General features: G+C 58.4%; 1 protein-coding gene across 1 annotated transcript; it reads left to right on the forward strand.

The window, feature by feature from the left end:
• Positions 1–4,144: 4,144 nt before the first annotated feature.
• On the forward strand, positions 4,145–23,832 carry ATP1A3 (ATPase Na+/K+ transporting subunit alpha 3). Its single transcript, XM_047837094.1, has 23 exons — positions 4,145–4,283; positions 8,477–8,566; positions 8,699–8,758; positions 8,883–9,086; positions 10,211–10,324; positions 10,437–10,571; positions 11,213–11,330; positions 11,471–11,739; positions 12,978–13,176; positions 13,263–13,372; positions 13,456–13,590; positions 15,953–16,145; positions 16,466–16,641; positions 16,727–16,863; positions 17,191–17,341; positions 17,447–17,615; positions 20,003–20,157; positions 20,234–20,357; positions 21,150–21,295; positions 21,802–21,932; positions 22,572–22,673; positions 23,150–23,241; positions 23,481–23,832. The coding sequence occupies exons 1-23, from the start codon at positions 4,278–4,280 to the stop codon at positions 23,507–23,509; spliced, it is 3,045 nt and encodes a 1,014-aa protein (XP_047693050.1). The 5' UTR covers positions 4,145–4,277; the 3' UTR covers positions 23,510–23,832.
• The last annotated feature ends 1,947 nt before the right edge of the window (positions 23,833–25,779 follow it).

Raw genomic sequence — 25,779 nt, forward strand, 5'->3', positions numbered from 1 at the left:
TCATTTCCTGGAGGTATGAGGGCATTAAAGGCTCGGGCTCCCCAGGGAGTCTGCTGAGAACCACACACTGGATGGTCACTCCTGGACTCTCTCCACCCTTGGGCCCTGCCCTCAGCCAGCAGGTTAGCCCAGGTCCTGGCAGCTGGCCCCTCTCCACTGACCTTCTCTCAGGACAGAAGGAGGCTGCGACAGAGACCCTGAGACAGATGGAGAGAGATGCAGGGATCTGGAGAGGAGGAGACACCAGGGAACGGAGACACAGAAAGACAGAAACCAGATGGGGTTGGGGGAAGGGGAGGGTGAGTGAACTGCTCAGTGTGACCCTGCCTGGGGTGGCCACGCAAGTGGCAGGTGTGTGCTTGGGCCAGGGTGATTTGGTAACTTGTTAATTGTGTGCCTGTGTGTGTACATACGTCCGTGGGGCCATCTCCACCTGTCTGTGACTGTGACCCTGTGTTTCGGCTGAAAATGTACCTCCCCAGTCCCCAGGAGAGGAAGTGAGAAATCCCAGTAGACTGGGGGTGGCTGAAGGACTGGTTGAGCAGGGGAGAGGGGTGGGTCTGCTTTCTGTCTCCGCCTTCCCCCGCCCCGCTGGAGGTTTCCACTGGAAACTGCAGCTGAGAAAGGACGAGTGAAGGTCACACAGCGAGAGCCATAACGAGGCCGAGTAGAAGGGGGAGAGATGGAGAGGTGGGGTGAGGAAAAGATGGGGCAGGGGTGGGGGAGAGGGAGAGCTGGGGAGAGACAAGGAGGGGGGTAGAGAGGGAGGAGTAGAGAGTCGGGCAAAGGCGGGGAGAGACAGAGACAAACCGTGATGAGGTGAGGTAGAATGGAGAAGGGGACGAGAGGGATGAGACAGACGGAGAGACAGATGAAGCAGGAAAGTTAAGAGACCTTGGGGAACTGGGGCTGAGAGAAGGAGAGATGAGGTGGGACAGAGACAGGCTGGAGACTAGAAGCCAAAGACAACTAGTTGGAGACAGGAGGGGGCCGGAGCGGTGAGGGAAGCCAGACTGAGTGGGACAGCGTGGGGGAGAGGAGAGGCTGGGCCCTCCTCTCGGGCACGCTGCCGGAAGCCGGGAGCTGTCCGTTCAGCACCGGCCCGGCGCGACTGTAGCGCACTGCCCTGTCTCCCTTGCAGGGCCTGCCTGCCTTCTCGGTCCTTGGGGAGGCCACACCCAAGAGACCCCGCCTGACACACAGGACCCCCCCCCCCCCAGTCTCCACCTGGACCCTTCTGTGCCCCTGGCACTTGTGTGTGTGCCCCTCCGGGACAGGTGTGGGGGCGAGCTGGTCTCAGTGTCTCTGTTGGTCCGCACATCAACTGCACAGACTTTAATCAATGTCTCTGCCCTTGGGCCGAACTCTGTGTGTTGAGGTGACTAGAATATGATTTCTGGTCTCTCCACTTCTCGATCCCAATACCGTGCAGCTGATATCTAAGGTCTCTCCCCATTTCCGAGTCCTCCCACTTGTCCCCATTTCTGTTCCAAGTATCTCCTGGGTCTTTATCTCTGAGTCTCCCCAGTTTGCCAAATGTGTCTCTGCCTGGCTCTCTATGTCCCTGTGTCTCTCTGTCACCTTCATTGAGCAATTCTGTTGCTCTGTTTCCCTCCATCTGTTTTCTCATCTGACTTTGCTGGCCTCTCTGTCTTTGTCAGTCAGTCTGTCTGTATCGGCCTCTATCTGTTCCTGAACTGTGTCTATTTCTTCTTAAGTCTCTCCTTATGTTTCTCTCACTGAGCTCCCCTGTCCCTGTCCATCCCTGTGACCTTCCTAAGTCTTCCCTCCTCCCCCTCAACTTCCGCAGAGCCTCGCGCTGGGAGCACGGTGCACAGTCATCAGTCTCACCAGGCTAGTGTCTGAGGAGGGAGTGCATAAGGGGGGGACATAGCCTGTATCTGGGGTGTCATGTGGGGGGGGGCAAGGTCTCCCCCAGCACAACTGGAGAATGGAGGAGAGAGAGCCTAGAATCTCCAGGGATCCAAACACCCTATTAGGCATCTCTGTCCCTGTCCCCCCATCCCTTTCCCCATGGTCCAGGCCCATCCCTGCCAGAAACAGGCAAGGTGTGTGTGGGGGAGGGATGATATGGGTCCTCCCCCCACCACACATGCCCCCAGGAAGGGGGCAGAATTGCAGAGGGGACCTGGGTGCCAACCACCTGGGCTAGAAGATGTGGCTCCCCCCCCCTTCCCCAGTCTCCATGGAGACAGGCCAGGTCTGCAGGCCCAGCCTCCTTTGCTGCATATTCGGCCTCCCTATTACCATGGCAACAAGGGACAGCAGGGAGGGATGGGGATGGGTCAGAGTACAGGATTGGGCCGAGGCTCTGGGTGCTGGGGAAAGCCAAAGAAGCTGACTCCCTACGCCGCCTTTACTCTCTGGCCCTGTCTCCTCGTCCACGCTTGTCTCTCTTCAGCTTTGAATATCTGTCTCTCGTTTCTATCTTTTTGTGTGTGTCTCACTCTAGCCTTTATTTTAGCCTTTCACATATTTCCCTGACCAGGTCTGTAACCTTCACTACCCACCCACCCCCCATACACACCAGGCTCACTCTGTGCCCCTTGCCTGTGTCCCCCACACATCCACTCCCACTTTCCGAGAAAACTACAGGGACAAGCTTTCCCTTGCTCTCTGCCCCTTCGACAGGCCCTAGGGAAAGTGTGGGGTGTTCCTCATAGAGCAAGGGGTGGGGGTGAGAGGCTGTGACACTCCTTAGGCTTCAGTGGGTGACTGATGGGGTGTTGTGTGTGTGTGTGTGTGTGTGTGTGTGTGTGTGTGTGGCAGGCCAAGGTGTGTGTGCTAGCCAAGCCTGTGTGTGTGCATACTGAGATGGGATGTGTGTGGCATGTGGGTGGGGGCATTGGGTTGTGTTTGCAGGTACAGCAGAGGTGTATGTGATCGCACTATATGATGTGTGTAGTGTGGGAAGTGTGTGGGATGGTGTCGCGTGATCTATTTCTGAATTATTGTGCTGTGTGTCACTCTGTGTGCACCTTTTTGCCTGTCATTCACAATTAGCAACGCTTTGGCGATTGTGCCCTGTGGGTTTTTGCTCACTGGGGAGGGGCGTGTGTGCTGATGTGTGTGCTGTTGTGTGATTCTGCAGCAGTGTCCACAAAGGCTCGTGTGGTGTGTGAGGCTGCGTAAGGCCTATGTGTGTGCAATGGTGCCGAGTGTGGCTATGTGTTGGTCTATGGATTGGCGGGATTCGTGGTTGTCGGTCCCTGTGTGAAATGGGACGGGGCCAGGTATGGTGCCGTCTGTGATGTAGTGTCTGTGTTCTGAGGGTGTGTGTTAATCTACGTGGCACTTTATGACTGTGATTGTGATTCTGTTTTGTGATGGGAGGGCGTGTGTTTTATTTCCACGCGTTGGTGAATCTCTAGGGTTGTGTGATGGGGTGGTGTAGTAGGCACGTGAGGGTACAAGCTGGTGTGTTCTGGAATGTGATTGTGAAGCTGTGGGGGGGGGGGTTGTGTGTCCTCCCCATCTGGGCTATCTAGGTGACAGTTATGGGTGAGTACGAGGCTTGGTGGGGGCCTCTGGCTGTGACGTGTCTGCCGTGGACCCGTGCAGTTGTGTGTCGGGGCAAAGGGTGAGGGGGTCTCAGTGTGAGGTCTTCTTTGCCTCCTAAGCTCCCTCAAGCTCCCCCTCCTGAACAGCACCCCCACACGGTTTCCAGCCCCCCGCCCCCGCCTCACTGCGGAGGGAGGGGCTCTGGGCCCCCTGCCTTATCGTGGCGGTTTGCGGGGCTTTCCCCCCACCCGGTGTGTCCACCTCCCACAGCGCAGCCCTCTTCCTGGTGGCAACACCCCCACCGTGAGGGGGTTTTCGGGACTCTCTCTCCCTCAGCGCCCCCTCCTCGGAAGCGCCACCCCCCACCGCGAGGGTCTCCAAGCCCCTCATTGCGGGGTCTCCGGGATCCCCCCTTCCGCAGCGCTCCCCCTCCTCGGCGGTGCCGCCACTTTGCGGAGGCTGGGGGGCGGGGAGGACAGCTGCAGTACCGGGGGCGGGGCCGCGGGCTATCCGTCAGGGCGGCGGCGCCCCTGATTGGCCGGCGCCGGCCCCCCCGCGGGCGCGGGCATATGAGGAGGCGGAGGCGGCGGCCGCCGCAGACTCAGTGCGGGAGGGCTGCCGGCCGGACGGACGCGCGGACCGAGGCGCGGGCGCTGCAGAGGCCCCCCAGCCCGAGCCCGCGCCTGAGCCCGCCCTGAGGCCTCTGCCCCGGCCCCCGCCCCGCCCGCCCGCCCCTCTCCCCCGGAGCCGCCAAGATGGGGGTAGGTGCTCGGGCCGGCCGGGCCGTGCGTGTGTGCGACATTGTGGGTCCAGTGTCATTGGGTGTCTGCGGGGGGGGGGGGGGGGGGGGGGCTGGGGCTCCGGGACCCCTGCGCTCCGCGGCCAGGTCTGCGTGACCCGGCCCGTCCGTCTGGTGTGCCCCGGTTGAGCGTGTGCACGGGGCCGCCTGGGGCCGCGGGGTCTGTGGCGTATGTTGGCGTGTCTTTGTGTGCGGGGTCCGAGGGGCACCGACCGGCCCTCGGCATCTCTGCCTGACCTGGTGTGGTGGCATGCTCCATCGTACGTGTGCGTGTGCGTGTGCGTGTGCGCGTGTGTGAGCTCCTGGCTCTGTCAGGTCCTGCCAGCACCGTCTGCCGGCGATCCGGCGGCCCCAGGTTGTGTCTGACTGTCTGCAGTCGTGTCTGGGTGTGTCTGAGAGCTGGTGTTTGTGTCTGGGGGTGTTGAAACCCCTCCGCTTCCCTGGCCGGGTGGGGACAGGCCCAGGCTATGGGATGAACACCAGATGACCTCTCTTTCTCCTTCCAGGCCTGGATGGGGGGGCTCCGCAGTGCGGCGCGTGGCCTGGGGCTGTGGTGTGTGTCCAGCCCCTAATCTGGGGAAGCTGATATGGGGGGGCTGGGAGAAGCAGGAGAGCCATGGCAGGGAGACTGAGTGCCTGGCTGAGGGTGCATGTGTGCAAAGGTGGAGGGTGGGGGGTGGGGGGAGTGTATCATGCATGTCTGGCTATGCCCTTGCCTCTGTGTCCGTGTGTCCTTGTCTGTCTGTGAGTCTCTCCAGCAGATGCCGCCTCCTTCCCTGGCTGACCACCTGATCCCCTCTGCAGCCCTGGATTCCTCCCTGCGTGTCTGGGGCGGGGCCATGTGGGGGAGAGTGGGAGAAGGAGGAGGGTGGGCTGGGCTGGGTAGGATGAAGACAGAGGGTCCGGATGGGAGAGACTAATGGAGAGGGAGTATGAGGGATGGGGAGAAAGATGGCGGATGAAGGCTGATGGGCCCAAGGATGGAGGTGGGGGTGGGGCTGCAAATCTGTGACTTGGGGTGGGCGAGGGGGATGGGAAGAATTGGATGGGGAGAGGACTGGGAGAGAGAAGGGGGGAGGTGAGAGTCAGTGATGGCTTCCAGGTAAGTGGAATGGAAGGAGGGGAACTGTGGGCAGATTAGGGGAGAGGACTGAGGCTGTGTGCCCCAGAGAAGGAAAGGAGGCATTGGAAAAGAAGGGGACAGAAGAGAGGCTCTTTAGACATTGGAGGCAGAGAGGCAGAAACACATGGAAAGAGCGAAAGAACAAGGCAGAGACAGAGAGAGATGCTCCGAAAGAGCCAGAGAGAAAGAGACGTAGACACAGAGACAAAGACATGGTCAGAGAGACATGCAGAGACATGGGTGAGACAAAGACATGGAGAGGCATACAGAGACAAAGAGAGAAACTGAGTCTGATGTTAGGAGACCCAAGGACAGACATTTCCTACCCAGACATGACCAAAGTCAGCTTGAAGGATGGGAGGAGGAGGCAGAAAGCAAAAGGGGAAGTGGAGGAAGAGATGTTCAGAGATGAAGGCCCCAGACACCCTTTTCGACGGGGGGGGGGGGGGGGGGGAGGCTGGCCAAGGTGCAGAAGCTGCGTGAGCTAAAGGGTGTCAGGGGGAGGCGGACAGCGGAAAATGGTGAGGAGACGCAGAGACTGGCTGCGGCGAGACAGGCGTGTCCCCCACCCTCAGAGGCGCTCCCGCCCCGCAGTGCGCCCATCTGGGCCTCCTGCCTTGACTGGGAAAGCCTAGGCTCCCCCTCCAGCAGATGGAAGCCCGCCCCCAAGGGAGTCTGGTCATAGCAAGGGCAAGCAGGAGCCAAGGTTTGCCTGCCAGGGACTGGGGTGTCCCCACCCCCTCCTCCCTCAGATCCAGGAGTCCTGCCCCCAGCCCCTCCTCCCTCAGACCCAGGAGTCCTGCCCCCAACCCCTCCTCCCTCAGACCCAGGATCCAGACCCCCAGCCCCTCCTCCCTCAGATCCAGACTCCAGCCCTGCACCCCCTCCTCCCTCAGACCCAGGAGTCCAGGCCCCCAGCCCCTCTTCCCTCAGACCTAGGAGTCCAGGCCCCCAGCCCCTCTTCCCTCAGACCCAGGATCCAGACCCCCAGCCCCTCCTTCCTCAGACTCAGGGGTCCAGGGTCCCCAGCCCCTCCGTCCTCCAAATATTTTCTCCCAGCTTTTCCTGAGGTTTCACGGGTGGGCTGCTGGTTTTCTCCCCAACTCCTGCCAGGACCCCATCTCTCTTCTCTCCTGTGTTCTCCCCCTCATTTCTCTACCTTGACCCCGTGACCTTCTGTCCCACCTCTCTCCATCCATGGGTCCACCCCTGGGGGGAGGTAAGACCTCTCCTGGCTCCGGGAATGGAGATGTGCCCTCCCTGTCCCCCAGGCCTCTGTGCTTTTGAGTCAGACGCAGTGCTGCTGCAGGGCTGGCCCGGGGCCAAGCCTCCCTCCCACCCCCCGAAACTCTCTCAGAGGCTCCTGGGCCTCCAGGCCGCGGTAACCCCCAGGCTCAGCCTCTGGGTCTGGGGGCAGACGGCAGGCAGCTCAGCCCTCTACAAGGTCACGAGGGGATTAGCGCTGAGCTGCCTGAGCCTGGGATCCCAGCTTGGCTCTGGGCCCGCAGGATCCGTCAGCAGCCCTCTTCTAGCACCTGGCCTGGCCCCGCCTCTCCTGCCAGCCTCCAGGGACACTGCCTTCTCCATTCGCCCAGGCTCCCGGACTAGAACCTCACTCACCCCCTCACACTGCATCCAGTTCAAGCCAGGCTTGGGGCTTTTGCATCCTGCCCTTCTGCACCCCAAATCGTAGCCACCTCCTAGTCTGTCCTCCAGAGACCTGACCTTGCCCATCGCCTGTACAGAGCTGTCCGTGGCTCCCACCGACCCCCAAGAGGGAGGCCAGGGCCCACAGCTTGTCAGTTGAGGCCCTCAGGACTGGCTGTATATCCAGCCGGCCACCATCCCTGTGCGTAGCAGACTGCTTCCTGGGCTTTTGTCCCAGCTGTGACCCAACACCTGTACCTTTCCTCTCCATTCCTGCCAAGCCTGTGAGGCCTCTTGAGATTTGCTGGGTCCTTTGAGAGACAGAGGCCGAGACATCCATGGAGCTGGGGAAAGGAGCCCAGGAAAAGAGCCGGGTAGAGAAGACAGGGAGAATGACATAGTGGGGAGATCTGGAGCTGGAAGGACAGAGATGCCATGACAGACCCGAAAGAGACAGACGGGAAGGTTGCAGAGTGAGATGGTGAGAGGTAGACAGACAAGGTGGTTGAAACAGGAGATAGGGAGCGACACGCCCAGCATTCCAGAGAAGAAGACAGCTCAAGAGATGAAGACAGAGACACAAGAAGGAGAGGAACAGAAATAAGGACGGAGAACGAGACGGAGACAGAAAATACTGATACACAGAGACCTTCTGAGATCCCACAACACTTCGACTTGGAGAGATATGAGAACCCAGAGAGAGACTCAGCCAGGCTCAGGGAGAGATGGTTCAAGAGACAGAAACGGACATTATATGAGACAGAGAGACATAAAGAGCCAGAGATCAGACAGACAGACAAAACTATACAGAGACACACGCCAAGAGACTCAGAGGAAGAGAGACGGATGACATGAAGTGACAAGGGAGACAGATCAGGGAAAGAAACAGCCACAGAGAGACGGATGGAAATATGAAGAGGCAGGAGACAGACAAAGCAGAGCAATAAGACAAGAGAGGCACAGAGACCTGGAGAGACAGATCCAGAGACAGAGACAGACAGACGTAGCAAGAGATGGACGCTCGGGGAGTTTGGACAGGCCCAGAGAGAGGGAGAAAGACCCGCAGGAGTAGGCACAGAAACAGAGAGAAGCACAGACAGACCCAGACGGCGACCCTGGGGGACAGAGACCCAGAGATAACATGGAGTCAGATGGTGAGGCCAGTTGCAAGAGACAAGACCCACGGTTCTGAGAGACACCCCCACAGAGACACAGGGCAGAGACAGGGAGGTGCAGGTGAGCCCTGGGAGACAGACTGAGACCCCCAGACCCTCACAGAAGCAGGCAGGGGTGAGAGTGGGGCACGGAGGGCCGGTGTCCCCCTTGTAACCCCTTCTCGCCCGCAGTCTGGTGGCTCTGACAGCTATCGTGTCGCCACCTCGCAGGACAAGAAAGATGACAAGGGCTCGCCCAAGAAGAGCAAGGGCACCAAAGACCGCAGGGACCTGGATGACCTCAAGAAGGAGGTGGCTATGGTAAGCCCCACCCTTTGTGCCCGCGCACCCTCCCAGACAGGAGATCCAGGCCGGGGATGGGCCTGAGGCTCTCAGGTCCTGCTCCTCCCCGGAGAGGCTCTCACCGCCTCCCCACAAACTCTCGTTCCCCAGACAGAGCACAAGATGTCCGTGGAAGAGGTCTGCCGGAAATACAACACAGACTGCGTGCAGGTGCGGCTGGGCCTGAGGGGGGAGGGGGCTGGGGGCCAGGACCCCTGGGTGCCTGGGGTACTCGTGCAGGTGGGGGTGCCAGGGTTGCTCAGGGAGGGTTCTGTGTGAATCCTGTGTCTCCCAGGGTCTGACCCACAGCAAAGCCCAGGAGATCCTGGCCCGGGATGGGCCTAACGCGCTCACACCACCACCCACCACCCCAGAATGGGTCAAGTTCTGCCGCCAGCTCTTCGGGGGCTTCTCAATCCTGCTGTGGATCGGAGCCATCCTCTGCTTCCTGGCCTATGGCATCCAGGCCGGCACAGAGGACGATCCCTCTGGCGACAACGTGAGTGCCCTCCCCCCGGCCCTGCTCAAGGGCCTATGCATTTAGGGGCACGCATCGTACCCTGCCTCTCCCACCCCTCCAGACTTCTCAGAGCCCAGTCTCCAACTCTTTTCCCATCTGACTTTCATCATCACTCGGTGAGGGAACCAGAGAAGGTATGAGGAAAACCGAGGCTCAGAAAAGCCAGGTAACTTGTCTACGGTCACACAGCCAGATGCGTGAGCTGAGGTGCTATCCTAAGGCTTTGTGATCTCAGTGGCCTTGGGGACAGGCTCCACCAGGTGATCATGGCCTGAAAGATACCCCAAAAAGTGAGTACACCCATGTAGAGAGCCAGGCATGCCTACCTGCTGGTCTGTCATGACCCATCACCCAACACAGGGGACACACAGGGGGGGCCACAGTCTCAATAGACACTGTGCCCATAAACACAGAGCCACACACTGGCTACGTAGAGATCCTCGCACATGCACATGCACGCACACGCATGCACAATATGCCTGCAAACACATGCGAAGTCAACACAGTCACGCCTGGACAGAGATTCAAACACACCTGCCTAGTGCAGACACACAGGCACACAGACACACAGACGTAGACTGACAGACACAGCAATAAATGAATAAATAAACAAACAAATAAATAAATAAATAAAACTTAAAAAAAAAAAGAAGGTGAAACCTACAGAGAGATAGACACAGAGTCTCAGACCTAGGCAGACAGAGAGAGACAGAAAGACAGAGATCTACATACAAAGTCTCAAACACAGCGCCGTGCATTTAAAGCCAGGCATGCAGACAGTCGGACAGACGGACACACTGACCTAAACACCGACAGACACGTGGATGGATAATAGCATACACTCAGACTCTCTAACATAGGCGGAAAGATAGATGGACACGCAAAACAGAGACACGGACTGACCCATAGACTCAAACACACCCATGTGCAGAAAGAGGGTCTCAAACACGAACGGGCCGACAGACACACGGACCACGCAGCCTGAGGCCAGACGCACAAATACAGACCCTTCCCCCTCACCCCACTGACTCATCGTTCCCTTCCCGGATTCTGCGAATGTCAAGGCGAGTGGCTCTGGGGTGTGACCCTGTGTCTCCCCACAGCTGTACCTGGGCATCGTGCTGGCAGCCGTGGTCATCATCACCGGCTGCTTCTCCTACTACCAGGAGGCCAAGAGCTCCAAGATCATGGAGTCCTTCAAGAACATGGTTCCCCAGGTGAGTGGAGCCCAGGAAGGGGCCAGCGGGGAGTCGGAATGCGAGGGTGAGGTGTGCCATACAACCCCAGGCAGAGAGCCGGGATGCTGACTCTTCTCCCTTCTGCCCCCAGCAAGCCCTGGTGATCCGGGAGGGTGAGAAGATGCAGGTGAACGCTGAGGAGGTGGTGGTCGGGGACCTGGTGGAGATCAAGGGTGGAGACCGGGTCCCGGCCGACCTGCGAATCATCTCAGCCCACGGTTGCAAGGTGGGCCTGTCCTCCCTGGAGCGGCTCAAGTGTCCGGGATCCCAGCCCCCCCCCCCCCCCCGCAGACCCAGGAGTCCTGCCCCGAGCCCCCTCCTCCGTCAGACGCAGGGGTCAAGCCCCTAGCCCACTCCTCCCTCAGACCCAGGAGTCCAGACCCCCAGCCCCTCCTCCCTCAGACCTGGGGGTCCAGACCCCCAGCTCCTCCTCCCTTAGACCCAGGATTCCTGCCTCCAGTTCCTTCCTCCTTCAGACCTAAGAGTCCAGACCCCTAGCCCCTCCCCCCTCAGGCCCAGGAGTCTTGCCCCCAGCCCACTCCTCCCTCAGATCTAAGAGTCGAGGCCCCCAGCCCCTCCTTCCTCAGACTCAGGGGTCAAGCCCACATCCCCTCCTCCCGCAGGACCCAGGAGTCCAGGCCCCTGGTCCCCACCCCTCAGACCCATCAATATCTTAGACCTTGGCAAGAAACCTCTGCTTCCCACCTTCAAGAACCCAACCTCTAGCCCCCCAGACACCACTCACCCACCCAGGTTTCCAGGCTTCTAGCTGTGACCTCCAGGGATACAGGCTTCGGCCCCGGTGTCCTCTGGACAAATGCTCCCTGATCCCAGGGCTGAGCCCTTTTTCCTTTCACCCACCCCCAGGTGGACAACTCCTCCCTGACTGGTGAATCAGAGCCCCAGACCCGCTCTCCCGACTGCACACACGACAACCCCTTGGAGACTCGGAACATCACCTTCTTTTCCACCAACTGTGTGGAAGGTGAGGCAGGGTGTGCCGGGGGCACCCAGCTTGGGGTAGGGCTGGGCCACATGGAGGACTGTGCATCTGGGATTCGGGGTTCCTCTGAACTTCACTGAGACCCCATCCCCACCTCAGCCTAACCCCCTCTGACCCCACAGGCACGGCTCGAGGTGTGGTGGTGGCCACGGGTGACCGCACTGTCATGGGCCGCATTGCCACCCTGGCTTCGGGGCTGGAGGTGGGCAAGACGCCCATCGCCATTGAGATAGAGCACTTCATCCAGCTCATCACTGGCGTGGCTGTCTTCCTGGGCGTCTCTTTCTTCATCCTGTCCCTCATCCTCGGATACACCTGGCTTGAGGCTGTCATCTTCCTCATTGGCATCATCGTGGCCAATGTCCCGGAGGGCCTGCTGGCCACTGTCACTGTAAGGCCCGGACTCCCACGTCTGAGGGAAGAGGGGGGGCGGGGGGCCTGATTGCAATTTTCCTGATGAGGACAGGTTGCACACCGAGGGCCCAGCCTCCTAGATCTTGGACGACGGGGCCTGGGGACTCAGAAAGCCTGCCTCACAAAACAAGCGCACAAGAATCTTGAGACACATTGCAAGGCACAAGGGGCTCGCGGTCCTGGCCCTTTTTAAATTCATGTACAAAATTAAGACGTACGCTTTCACGGTAAAAAGTCTAAAGGATACACGGAAATAGTTAAGAAAGAAAGTAGCGGTCCCCCCCCCCCCCCCCCCCGCTGCCCAGCAGGTGCGGGCATATCACAGCGTGTGGGTAAATGCTGTTTTCAGGGTGCATAGAAGGGACTGTCCCAGGAATGCTGATCTGCTCCTTGATTCTTTTACTTTTTTTTTTAACGCTTATTTATTTTTGAGAGACAGGGAAAGTGCAGGGGAGGGGCAGAGAGAGAGAGAGAGAGAGAGAGAGAGAGGGAGACGGGATCCGAAGCAGGCTCTGCGCTGTCAGCAGAGAGCCCGACGCGGGGCTCGAACTCACGAACCGCGAGATCGTGGCCTGAGCCGACGTCGGATGCTCAACCGACTGAGCCACCCAGGCGCCCCAATTCTTTTACTTAATATATCCTGGAGCATTTTCCATATTAGCGTGTTCAAAGCTAGGGTAGGTCAAAGGCTTTTTATAGACCTGGCGTGTGCATACCTGGGGGCGCGCGTACAGACGCACAGGCTGCTGAGTCAGCATGCACCTGTGTCAGCCATACCCAGATCGAGTTCCCCAGAAACCCCCTCGAGACCTTATTCGGCTTCCCCCTGCACCCCCCACCAGCCCAAAGGTAACCCCTACCCCGGCTTCTAAGCAGTGTAGTTTTTGTATTTCATATCGACGGAATGATTTAGCGTTTGTTCATTTTTGAGAGACAGAGCATGAACGGGGGAGGGTCAGAGAGAGGGAGACACAGAATCCGAAGCAGGCTCCAGGCTCTGAGCGGTCAGCACAGAGCCCGACGCAGGGCTCGAACTCACGGGCTGCGAGATCATGACCCGAGCCGAAGTCGGACGCTTCACTGACACTTAACTCTTCCACGGGCCATCCCGGATTGTCTCTGGGCCGGGCGGGTGGGTTGTTGGTGCTCACGTTGCCGGTCCAGCCCTGCGGCCTGCCTCTACCTGTAACTTGCCGGCCCTTGGATGTCCCCTAGGTGTGTCTGACGCTGACCGCCAAGCGCATGGCTCGGAAGAACTGCCTTGTGAAAAACCTGGAGGCCGTGGAGACCCTGGGCTCCACATCCACCATTTGCTCGGACAAGACGGGGACCCTCACCCAGAACCGCATGACGGTTGCCCACATGTGGTTTGACAACCAGATCCATGAGGCTGACACCACTGAGGACCAGTCAGGTGAGAGTGGGGCCCAGGCAGGGACCGGGGGGGGGGGGGTGTCTGACCCCCGAGACGCCGTGACCTGTGACACATGCCCCCTTCAGGGACCTCGTTCGACAAGAGCTCGCACACCTGGGTAGCCCTGTCCCACATCGCCGGACTCTGCAACCGTGCCGTCTTCAAGGGAGGTCAGGACAACATCCCCGTGCTCAAGGTGGGTCCAGCTGCCCGCCTCGCCTCGGCCCTGCCCACGCCCACCGCCCGCTGCTCCGTGCTCACAGCCCTCTTTTCCCCTAGAGGGACGTGGCCGGGGATGCCTCAGAGTCTGCCCTGCTCAAGTGCATCGAGTTGTCCTCCGGCTCCGTGAAGCTGATGCGTGAACGGAACAAGAAAGTGGCCGAGATTCCCTTCAATTCTACCAACAAATACCAGGTACTCTGGGCCGCCCGGGAGAGCGAGCCTGGGCCGCAGTCTCTAATGCCTATAGGTGGTCACCCCTGCCCTGCTGCCCCCTCGTTTTGGGCCTGTTACTAACCTCCCAGAGCCTTGGTTTCACCATCTGTAAAATGGGAATGATAGTATCGACCTGGTTAGGTAAGGAACAAGCAGACCCAAGAGTGAGAGTAAGGTCTCTGCCAGAGTGGGAGGCAGAGGAATGGAGGTCATCCTGCAGCAGGGAGTGAGTGCCGGCCAGAGATCTCTCATTCATTCAACAAATACATTTTTTTGAGCAGCCACCGCATGTCAGGCACATACGTTTTAGGTGCTGGTACCTGTGGCAGTGAGTGAAGCAGGAGAGTCTCCCCTCACATGGAACTTATACTCTAGTGCTAGAAGACAGACAATGACAAAGGCAGGAGGAGATACAGAATATGCCAGCTGCAGGTGTCTGGGGGAAGACTATGCTAGGCAGTGGGCCCAGCATGTGCAAAGGCCCTGAGGCAGGGGTTTCCTGATGTGTCTGAACAACAGCCAGGCAGCCAGGATGATGGAGCAGTGAGCCAGGGCAGTGGGTGCCTGGTCAGGTCCCATTGGGCTTGTGGGCCGTGGGGAGGACTCAACTGTGACTCTAAGAGGGACATGAGCCACGGGGGGGCTCTGAACAGAGGAGAGATGGGACCTGACTCATGTTTTTTAAAAGAATTTCATTGAGGGGCGCCTGGGTGGCTCAGTCGGTTAAGCATCCGACTTCAGCTCAGGTCATGATCTCACGGTTCATGAGTTCGAGCCCCGCATCGGCTCTGTGCTGACAGCTTCGGATTCTGTGTCCCTCTCTCGCTCTGCCCCTCCCCTGCTCATGCTCTGACTCTCTCTCTCTCAAGAATAAATAAACGTTAAAAAAAATGTTTTTTAAAGAGTTTCATCGAGGTATAACTCACATACCATAGGCCACCCACGTAAAGTCTGTAATTCCACATTTTGGTATATTCACAGATAAGTGGAATCAACTACACGACCACGGAACATTTTATCACCTCGAAAGGAGGCCCCATCACTCCTTAGCTATTGCCCGCCCCCCCCCCAAGGTCCCCCATCTCCCCCATCCCTAAGCAACCACTAACCTACTTTCTGTCTCTTCTGTGTTGACCTATTCTGGACATTTCATAGGAACAGAATCGTATGACACGTGGCCTTTTGTGACTGGCGTCTTTCACTTAGTGTAGCGTTCTCAGGGTTCATCCGTGTTGTGGTGGGTGTGCAAGCAGACCTCTGCACGGCGGGATAATGTTGCATCGTCTGGATACTCCCCATTTGGTTCATCCCGTTCCCCTGCTGATGGACATACGAGTTGTTTGCCCCCCTGAGCTACTGTGTCTGACGCTGTTGGGAATGTTCACACATGCGTTTCTGTGTGGACGTACAGACCTTGCCTGTGCCTCGGGAATGGCTGGCCCAGATGGGACCCCTACATTGAGCCTTTTAGGGGACTGCCAGACCTTTTGGCAAAGTGGCTGCACCGTTTTCCACTGACTCACATTTTGTGGTTTTTTTCTTTTAATTTTTTTAATGTTTATTTTTGAGAAACAGAGAGAGAAATAGAGCGTGAGCAGGGGAGGGGCTGAGAGAGAGGGAGACACGGAATCCGAAGCAGACTCCACGCTCTGAGCTGTCAGCACAGAGCCCGACGCGGGGCTCGAACCCACAAACCGCGAGATCGTGACCTGAGCCAAAGTCGGACGCTTATCCGACTGAGCCACCCAGATGCCCCTGACTCACGTTTTTTAAAGGAGCCTCCTGGCTGCCTTGGGGAGGCGATATGAAGGGCTGGGGTGGGCAGACACAGAGGCTCAGTGTGGAGGCTGCTGTGATATTCCCTAGGAGAGATGGGGGGTGGCCGGAGGGGGAAGGGCAGGGGGGAGGTGAGGAGAGGTCAGAATCTGGGTGTATCTGAGAGGTGAGCTGAGCAGATTTGGTGACAGGTCAGATGTGGGGTGAGAGGGAGCTGGGTGAGGCAGGGAGAGAGACACACATCCTATGGCTGGCTGAGATTTCTGTGAGAGAGACCCATGGGCAGAAATATCTGTGAGATGGAGAGACAGACATGGGCAGGGGTGAGCCGAGATCTCTGTGGAAGACTCCAAGAGCCAGATGGAGCTCTCGGGTAGAGAGATTTGGGCAGTGCCTTCCGAGGGAGCCCCAGCTGTGGTCTGTCCTACCACCCGTGGCTCTGAGCTGGAGGGGGGTTGGAGGTGGAGAGGGGAGTCCTCTCCCCCAGCTGGGGGCGGGCAGCTTCTGGTCCTGAGACGTCCCGGCACGCTCACCCTCCACCCTCCGTCCTCCGCCCTATCCACAGCTCTCCATCCACGAGACCGAGGACCCCAACGACAACCGATACCTGCTGGTGATGAAGGGCGCCCCCGAGCGCATCCTGGACCGCTGCTCCACCATCCTGCTGCAGGGCAAGGAACAGCCACTGGACGAGGAGATGAAGGAGGCCTTCCAGAATGCCTACCTCGAGCTCGGCGGCCTGGGCGAACGAGTGCTTGGTGCGCTCCACGGGTGGGGCTGAGTTGGGGCAGGGGCTGGGCCAGCTCTGGGGGGCCCTTGAGGGTGTGGAGGGGTGTGACGCCGCCCAGAGCCTGGCTCGGAAAAGCACCTCCCAGGATGCACCATGAATGAATGAATGAATGAATGAGGGAATGAATGAATGAGAGGGGAAGGCATCTTCAGGCAATAAATGTTGACAGACTCTCCCGCCGGCTGGGACTGTCCAGACTGCGGGGACCCTGACGGCTGGGAGCTGTGGGCGGGAAGCACGGAGGTCCGAGGCTGGAGCCCTCATGCCCCCCACCCGTCCTGCCATCAGGTTTCTGCCATTACTACCTGCCCGAGGAGCAGTTCCCCAAGGGCTTTGCCTTTGACTGTGACGATGTGAACTTTACCACGGACAACCTCTGCTTCGTCGGCCTCATGTCCATGATCGACCCGCCCCGGGCCGCCGTCCCCGACGCAGTGGGCAAGTGCCGCAGCGCCGGCATCAAGGTGTGGCCTGGGGCAGCCGGGGAGGCGGGGCCGGGGCCCCAGGGGCCGGCAGGGAGGCTGGACCGTCTCCACGCCATGCCCACAGGTCATCATGGTCACGGGTGATCACCCCATCACGGCGAAGGCCATCGCCAAGGGCGTGGGCATCATCTCCGAGGGCAACGAGACTGTGGAGGACATTGCTGCCCGGCTCAACATTCCCGTCAGCCAGGTCAACCCCCGGTGAGCCCGCCCCTGCCGGCTCAGGCTTCTGCCCCCCACCTGGCCTCCCACTGGGACCGCCTGTGCCCCTTCCTCCTGGGTCTCCCCTGTTGACACGGCTCCTGGGTCCTGCTCCCCCTCCACACGTGAGGACGGACAGCTTGGTGCAGGGCCGCGTCCCAGCTTTCCTGCTCACGGGCAGTGTGACCCTGAGCAAGTCAGTTATACTCCCTGAGCCTCGGTTTCAGAACCTGGTCCTCTGCCTCTCCTGTGTGGCGTGGGTTGGGTTGGCCTGGCTGTCCGTCCGCTAATCCCCATGAGTCCTGAGCAGCTCTCTGCTCTCCCCAGGGATGCCAAGGCCTGTGTGATCCATGGCACCGACCTCAAGGACTTCACCTCTGAGCAAATCGATGAGATCCTGCAGAACCACACGGAGATTGTCTTTGCCCGCACGTCCCCCCAACAGAAGCTCATCATCGTGGAGGGCTGTCAGAGACAGGTGGGCTCAGCCTGAAGTCCCTCAGTGGCCAGGACTTCTGGTCCCTGATGAGGAGGGGGCTGGGGCCAGGCCCCTGGGCATCATCCTCACTCTCTGTCCCTCCAGGGAGCAATCGTGGCCGTGACTGGCGATGGCGTGAACGACTCCCCTGCCCTGAAGAAGGCAGACATCGGTGTGGCCATGGGCATTGCCGGCTCTGACGTGTCCAAGCAGGCAGCGGACATGATTCTGCTGGACGACAACTTTGCCTCCATCGTCACGGGTGTAGAAGAGGGTGAGTTGGCCGGGGTGGGGTCCTGGAGACTGGGTTTCCTGCATGAGGTCCCTGCAAGAGGGACCCATTCGGCTGCAGCCGAATGATGGTGGGGAGACACCAGAATCCTCCTGAGCCCCGGTGAAGCCTCAGCTTGTCCCTTCAACCCCGTGGGGTTGGGGGCTCCCTGGTGGCGGGGCTGTGCTGATGCACTTCTGGGTCCCAGCATCGCCCAGCGCAGGCCCAGTTGGGTGGGTGATGTAGACGTGGGAGCATTTTTCAAATACCTTTAAATGCAAGGATGGGGAAGCAGAGGGTCCTTCGGGAGCCCTGTGGAGCCCCCGCCCCCAGCCCGGGGTCAGGGGGCAAGGAAGCTTCCCAGAGTGGACAGGGATCGCTATACGGAGCCCCAAGGGCCGAGTTGGAATGTTCACGTAGAGTAATGGCAGGGAAGGGAGTTCTGGGCCGAGGAACAGAATGCACACAGGCGAGGCGGTGTGAGGGAGCGTGTGTGGGGCCGGGCCTGGTGTCTGGGGTGGGGGACACTGAGGGCGCTGCCCCCTGACGGGCCTCAGTGTGGCCACAGATGGGGCTTGTTCACAGTTAATTTTATTCCGATCACCAGAGGCATTCCTGATAATTATAGGAAATGAAGACAAGCATTAAGCAGAAAATTAGAATCACCCATAACCTCACCATCCAGAAATAGTCACGATTCATGCTGTGGTGCATTTTCTTGCAGCTTCTCTCTCACATTTGAAACGTTCCCCAGTGCGAAAAATAATGCATGATCAAGGGGAATGTAAACAGTAAAGCTGCGCCTAAAGTGACAAATGCCCTTATCCCTTGTCTCCTTTGTCCCAGAAGACGCCACGGTTACCCCTTTCAATATATTCCCCAAGTCGTCTGTGTGTTCACAGTGCGCACATCTGTGGATACACCGTTCACACTTTCCAGGCATTTGCTGGGCTGGACAGACAGTGTGAGCAGAGCAGACGTGATTGGTCCCTCCCCTCAAGGAGGTGGGAGCGGCAGCTTTTAACAAATTAGCAGATTGTAACATAATAAACCTAATTGTAAATTGTGACAAGCCCTAAGGAGCAACCCAGCGGGGGATGCTATGTATCAAGGGTCCTGCCTAGATTGGGGGCGGGGGGGGGCAAGGAAGGCCTCTCTGAGGTGGAAAAAAACCCCCACAAAGTTTAACTTCCAGTAGGGGAAATTGCAGGCAGACTGCACAGCAGAGCAAAGAGCCTGGTCACCATCCACGACAGCTCATGGCCAGTCTTGTTTCGTCTCAGCATACACACTGGATCATGTTGAAGCATATTTATTTATTTGTTTATTTGTTTATTTATTTATTTCTTTTTGAGAGAGACACAGAGCATGAGCAGGGGAGGGGCAGAGAGAGAGAGGGAGACAGAGAATCCGAAGCAGGCTCCAGGCTCCGAGCTGTCAGCACAGAGCCCGACACGGGGCTTGAACCCACGAACTGTGAGATCATGACCTGAGCCGAAGATGGACATTTAACCGACTGAGCCACCCAGGCGCCCCTATCTATTTGTCTATCTATCTATGTATTTATTTTGAGAGAGACAGAAAGTATCAGTGGGGGAGGGGCTGAGATAGAGGGAGAGAGAGAGGATCTCACGTAGGCTCTCCGCACCATCAGCGCAGAGCCTGACGTGGGGCTTGATCTCACGAATCGCGAGATCGTGACCTGAGCCAAAGTCAGACACTCAACTCACTGAGCCACCCAGGGGCCCCGCGTCGAAGCACATTTCAATCATCATCCCTTCCATCGATACTTCAGGATGAGACACCAGACGTTTGGGGAGAGCAGAGCATGTGTGGCAGGAATAGAGCCCCGTTAGGGTTTCGTCGCGTCCCCTCCAGCCCGTATCTCCCTTCCTAAAAATAAGCACTATAGATTAGTTTTAAACCTCATCTAAATGGAGTTGTGCCCGCATGAACGCGTTTGTGTTACGTTTCACTCAACATAACGTCTGTGAAATTCATCCACGGAGTTGGGTGTGTCTGCGGCTGGTTCCTTTTTCCTGCTAAGTGGATGGACCGTAGTTGGTTTATCCACTCCCGTGCTGATGGGCATTGGGGTCGGTTCAGGGTTTTGGCTATGGTGGTAACGCTATGGTGGACCTTCCTGCACTTTTTGGTGGATGTAAACACTTATTTAAACCTAGGAGTAGGATTACCAGTGGGGGGAGGGGTGGTTAGCTTTAATACAAACTGCCAAACAGTTCTCCAAAGTGGCTATGTTTCGAGAATGTTTGAACAGGGCGTCATGGCTGGATGTCTCCATGGGAAGGTGGGCAGGTGGGAGGGTAGATTGGAAAGGACTCGGGGACCAGGCAGGGAAGGGCCGGGATCTGAGCCTGCCCCTTCCTCAGGCCGCCTGATTTTCGACAACCTGAAGAAGTCCATCGCCTATACCCTGACCAGCAACATTCCTGAGATCACACCCTTCTTACTGTTCATCATGGCCAACATCCCGCTGCCTCTGGGCACCATCACCATCCTCTGCATCGACCTGGGCACTGACATGGTGAGCCCCGGCCACTCTCTGGGCCCCGGGAAGGGAGGGTCCCCCACTCCCGGCTCATGTGGCCCTGCCTGCCCAGGTCCCTGCCATCTCCTTGGCGTACGAGGCTGCGGAGAGTGACATCATGAAGAGACAGCCCAGGAACCCACGCACGGACAAGCTGGTCAATGAGAGGCTCATCAGCATGGCCTACGGGCAGATTGGTGAGGACTTGGGGACCGCACCTCATTTATGGCTGGATGTGCAGGGCCTAGAGCCTGGCCCAGAGCGAGCACTCTGAAACCCTGTGTTGGATGAGTGGGGAGAGAGTAGGACTTGGTGCTGGAGGTTTGGAAGGAGTGACTTACAGATGGGTGCTGGTCACCAAGGTGGGGCCGGTACACCTGGAGGACAGGCGTGGGGGTGCATCTGAGGAGCACATGGGACACGGAGTGGCAGGTCAGGGTTGGCCCCAGGTTGGCCACTGCAGAGCCCGCTGCCCCACCCGCCTCCGTGGTGGGAAAGACAAGATCAGCCTGTGAGCGCTCTGAGGGCAGGAGTGAGCCCCAGCCCCTCCCACCTCCTCCTCAACCTGCTGCTGGAGGTGATGTGTGCAGAGCCTTTGGAAGTGCTGAGCTCCCCATTGCTAGGAGTGTTCCAGAAAGCAGAGGCTTCATGGTGGTGGTCAGAGGCCTGGGGAGATCACTCCTGCACTGAGGAGCCTGTTAGACTGAAACGCGGGACTTCTCAGGGATTCCCTGATGATCAGGTGGCCTGGCTCAGGTGGGAGAGAGCCTCCAGGTGAGACCCTTCCCTGAGGCTCCAGTCCCAGGTGTCCACCACCAGGTGGCGCCCTCGGGTTGCCGTCTGGGAGCCCAGCCTCAGATGAGGCTCGGGCGGTGGGTTCCCAGGCAGCTCACCGACCTCCCAGTGGGAGTCTCACGGGGCCTCATAGGTGCCCTGGACTGCCTGCCGGCCCCTCCCTGAGCTTCTCCTCATCTCCTCCCCACCCCCAGGAATGATCCAGGCTCTCGGTGGCTTCTTTTCCTACTTTGTGATCCTGGCAGAAAATGGCTTCTTGCCCAGCAACCTGGTGGGCATCCGGCTGAACTGGGATGACCGAACCGTCAATGACCTGGAGGACAGTTACGGGCAGCAGTGGGTGAGTGAGCGGGCCCCGCAGCATGGGGGCCTCCCGGTGAGCGCTCAGCGCCCCTGCCCACGACAGGAGCCCGGGGCCGGCTGTCCCAGCCACGCAGGGCTGCCCCTTAGGACGGCCCCTCTGCCCCAGGGGCGCCATGAAGGCCTCTGCCGGGTGCTGGGAGCCCCCTGGCACTCTTGGCTCAGCCCACCGAGGTCCTCACGTCCCCTGGCCATGCTCTGCCCCACCAGGTGGGACACCTTCGCCGCCTTCTTCTCCGTCCCTGTGTATCCCTTCAAAGCCTGGCTGGTGTCCGTTGTCCCGGGAGCCCCGCAGGGTCTCCGGTTCCTGGTGGACAACTGAGGCCACGATTAACTTCTCTCCTTCCCCGTACAGCCCCTGCTCTTCCCGCAGGGCCACGAGCCAAAGTGGGGAGGCCCCACCTGGACAGAGTCGCTGCTTGCCCTGGGGCCCTGGCAGGGGGCACGTGGGCCCCGGGCGCTGACCGCTTGTCACCGCTCTTGCAGACATACGAGCAGAGGAAGGTGGTGGAGTTCACATGCCACACGGCCTTCTTCGTGAGCATCGTGGTCGTGCAGTGGGCCGACCTGATCATCTGCAAGACCCGGAGGAACTCCGTCTTCCAGCAGGGCATGAAGTGAGGGCTGGCCGCCCGAGGCCCTGTTCTCTGTTCCCTCTGTGTGTCTGTCTGTGCCTCCCCTCGTGCGCCGTGTCTCAACTTTGGCCTCTGAGTGATTTTCTCTCAAGTGGTCCGTCTGTCTCAGATTCTCTCTCAGTCTGCCTCTACGTGTGTGTCCGGGGGCGGGAGTGTCGCAGGCTCTACCTCTCCGCGCCTGTGTGCGTGTCTGTTGCTCTCTCTGTCTCTCTGCCTTGATTTTTTTTTTTTTAGTTTTTTTAATGTTTATTTATTTTTGAGAGAGAGGGAGAGAGAGACAGAGCGCGAGCAGGGGAGGGGCAGAGAGACGGGGAGACACAGAATCTGAAACAGGCTCCAGGTGCTGAGCTGTCAGCACAGAGCCCGATGCGGGGCTCAAATCCACAAACCGTGAGATCATGGCCTGAGCCGAAGTCGGACGCTCAGCCGACTGAGCCACCCAGGCGCCCCGTCTCTGTCTTGATATTTCTGTGCTGCCATCTCTCTGCCTCTGTCTCTTCTCGTCTCTGTCTCTGTGTGACTCCGGGTCTGCCTGTCTCCGTCTGCCTTTGGGTGTGCCTGTCCCTGTGGGGTTGGGGGCTGGGTTAGGTTCTCTGGGTCCAGCCTTACCTGTGCCTCCAGGAACAAGATCCTCATCTTCGGGTTGTTTGAGGAGACGGCCCTCGCTGCCTTCTTGTCCTACTGCCCAGGCATGGACGTGGCCCTCCGCATGTACCCTCTCAAGTGAGTGCCCCTCCCTCCCACAACCCTGCTCCAGGAGCCTCTGAGGAGCCTCCCCTGCAGGACATCCTCACAAGCCCCACCTCTCCTGGTGTCTCTCTGGGCCCCACCTCTGTGCCCCCCATCACAGTCCCTGTTCTTTTTATCATTATTGTTATTGTTAAGATTTTATTATCTTTAAATCATCTCTGCACCCAACGTGGGACTCAAACTCACAACCCCGAGATCAAGAGTCACACGCTCCACCGACTGAGCCCGCCAGGCTCCCCACAGGCCCTGTTCTGATGCCACTGAACCTGCCCCCTGAGGACGTCCTCACAGGGGGCAGCCTGCAGGCCCTGGCCAGGGCACCCCTCGCCTGTGGGCCCAAAGGGCAAGGGGGGATCCCCCCAGGGTGGCATTCCTGTTCTCCAGACTCTGCAGCTGTGTCCCCCATTATGACCCCTCACCAAGGCCCTCCTGCCCTCCCCTCTCCGCAGGCCCAGCTGGTGGTTCTGTGCCTTCCCCTACAGTTTCCTCATCTTCGTCTACGATGAGATCCGCAAACTCATCCTGCGCAGGAACCCCGGGGGTGAGGGGGCCCAGCGGGTGGAGGGGGGAGGCTGGGGGGCAGGGGGGCAGGTGGAGGCGAGGTGGGCGGAGCCCTGTGCTGACCTCTCTCTGTGTCTCCCCCACCTCCCTCTGTGCTGCCCCTCCGCCCCTTCCCCACTTCTCTCTCCCTGGCTCTCTGGTCTCCCTCCTCTCCGTCTCTGTCTCTCTCCTGTGCCCGTCTCCATGTCTCTCTCTGTTTCTTTCTTTCTTTGTCTCCAGGTTGGGTGGAGAAGGAAACCTACTACTGACCTCACCCCCCCCACATCGCCCATTTCTTCCCTGCCCCCCAAGCCCAGGACAGCCCCCACCAGTCCCCCCATTTTGTATTCTGGGGGAGGGGCCCTCTCTCCCCGTGGCCCCACCTTGACCCTCACCCCCTCAACTTACCTCCCGCCTCCCGCCCTCTCTCCCCTCTGGCTGGCTTCTCTCCCCATCCCCCTCACTCCCCCCTCTCTTTTCTGTGTCTCTGTTCCTCTCCCTCTCCTCGTCCCTTCCTCCCTGCCCCCACCCAGCCCCCTCCCTGGGCTCTTTTTTACTCCCCCTCACCCCTGGCTGATGCCATCTCTGGTTCTGGACAATTATCAAATATATCAGTGGGGAGAGAGAAGTGTGTGTTGTACTTGCTTTCTGGCCCCGGGGTGTGGGCGGGCGCTGGCACCTGTTGCTGGGTGATTCACGAAGCTTCAGGAATTTTGCCTGGCATGAGCTTGGGAGCCACAGAATCTCGGAGTCCTCGAGTCATGGGGTTTTAGACCCAACCAAGGTTAGAGTGAGAGCAGCTCGAATTGGCCAGGCAATGGGATTATGGGATCAGAACAGGGAAGAGGAAGGGAGTCTCGAAAGCCTCTCGTATCAGAGTAGATGGGGAAGGGACGGGGCAATGCCGGTGACAAGGACAACGACCACGATGGTGATGATGGTGATCCGTTGAGTGCCCGCTCTGTATTCTGCCCTCTTCTAAGCACTCTGTGTGCATCAGCTCATTCAGTCCTCACGAGGTGTGAGACACAGAGAGGGAAAATGACTTGCTCAAGGTCACACAGCTGAGAGGTGACAAATCTGGGATCTGAACCTAAGATGTCCAACCTCTAAGTGCTGTGCTATTCTCTCACTCTTTTTATTGAGATAAGTTTTCTGTGAAGTGCAAAAATCTTAACTCTTAAGGGCACAGCTCGATGATTTAAAAATTACACTGCCGGGCGCCTGGGTGGCTCAGTCAGTTGAGCATCCAACTCTTGATTTTGGCTCAAGTCATGATTCCAGGGTCATGAGATCGAGCCCCATGTGGGGTTCTGCTCTGAGCGTGGAGTCCGCTTAAGATTCTCTTCCCTCCCCCCCACCCCCGCCACTCTCTCCCACTCTCTCTCTCTTTCTAAAATAAAATTTAAAAAAAAAATTACATTGCATAACCACCACCCGGATCAAGGTTATGTTACATTTCCATCCACCCAGAAAGTTCCTGCCCCTTTCTAGTCAGCAGCCCCCACACTTGTTCTTGGACTTTTATAGATGAAATCTTACAAACATGTTGTCTTACGTGTCTGCCTTCTTGTCCTGAACACATTGTCCCATGTATCTGTAACTTTGAGAGCCACTAGAAATAGGAACGTTGTAACAGTGTCTTCCGATGAGGACACATGTACGCATCTCTGTTGTACAGGGTAAATGCTTAGGAGTGGGGTTGCTGACCATGGCACAGACTATGTTTCGCTTTTTTTTTTTTTTTTAATGTTTGTTTATTTTTGAGAAAGAGAGGGAGACACAGAATCCCAAGCAGGCACTGTGCTGTCAGTGCAGGGCCCGATCTGGGACTTGAACCTACGAACTGTGAGATCATGACCGGAGCCGAAAGCAAGAGTCAGACGCTCAACACAGCCCAGAGATGTGAGTCAGAGGAGGGCCTGGGGCCAGGTCAGGGCCCACCTGCCTCCCGGCACGGGTGTCTGGGTGACCAGGATGCCGAGACCCCACGTGAGTGTGTGCCCAGGCCCACTGCACCAATGACATTTTCCTACATGAGCGCGTAGTGGTCTTTTCTGTAAAAGGGAAAACGGTCTTCAGATTTGTTTCAGTTAGCCAAAACAGATACGAATGTAAGTCTTTCGGAGAAGTAAAGTAGTGTGACATGAGCTCTTGGAAAGTGGGGGATGCTCTTCACTTTACGCCATTTTGGCTTTTGAGAGGTTTTATAGGAACGCTCCATTTTGGATAGTAGGGGAAACCTGTACTCCCATAGACAGCTGCGCAATCTGAGGCCCGGAGAGGGCAGGGACTTCCTTGAAGTCACACAGCAGGGATATAACCCAGGTTCCTGATCGTCTGTGCTAAGGCCCTCCTACACTCGCAGCTCCACTCCCTGCAGAGATCCAAGAGGCAGAAAGGAGGCTTCAGACTGGAGGGAACACAGGGCTAGGGCCTGTCTCCCACGGCCTTTTCAGGGGCCCCTTTATCTCCCCCATCCCCCTAATTCAGGACCACCCCATCATGGCCCCCTCTCCCCACTATCTCCCCCCATGTC

The sequence above is a fragment of the Prionailurus viverrinus genome, chromosome E2 (assembly GCF_022837055.1).
Source record: "Prionailurus viverrinus isolate Anna chromosome E2, UM_Priviv_1.0, whole genome shotgun sequence".
NCBI lineage: Eukaryota > Metazoa > Chordata > Mammalia > Carnivora > Felidae > Prionailurus > Prionailurus viverrinus.

What these genes read in the sequence shown, in the direction of transcription:
- ATP1A3 (XM_047837094.1), top strand. An exon ending in ACGATCCCTCTGGCGACAAC is followed by an intron (nt 9,087 to 10,210) that starts GTGAGTGCCCTC and finishes GTCTCCCCACAG; the next exon opens with CTGTACCTGGGCATCGTGCT. An exon ending in TGGAGGGCTGTCAGAGACAG is followed by an intron (nt 17,342 to 17,446) that starts GTGGGCTCAGCC and finishes CTGTCCCTCCAG; the next exon opens with GGAGCAATCGTGGCCGTGAC.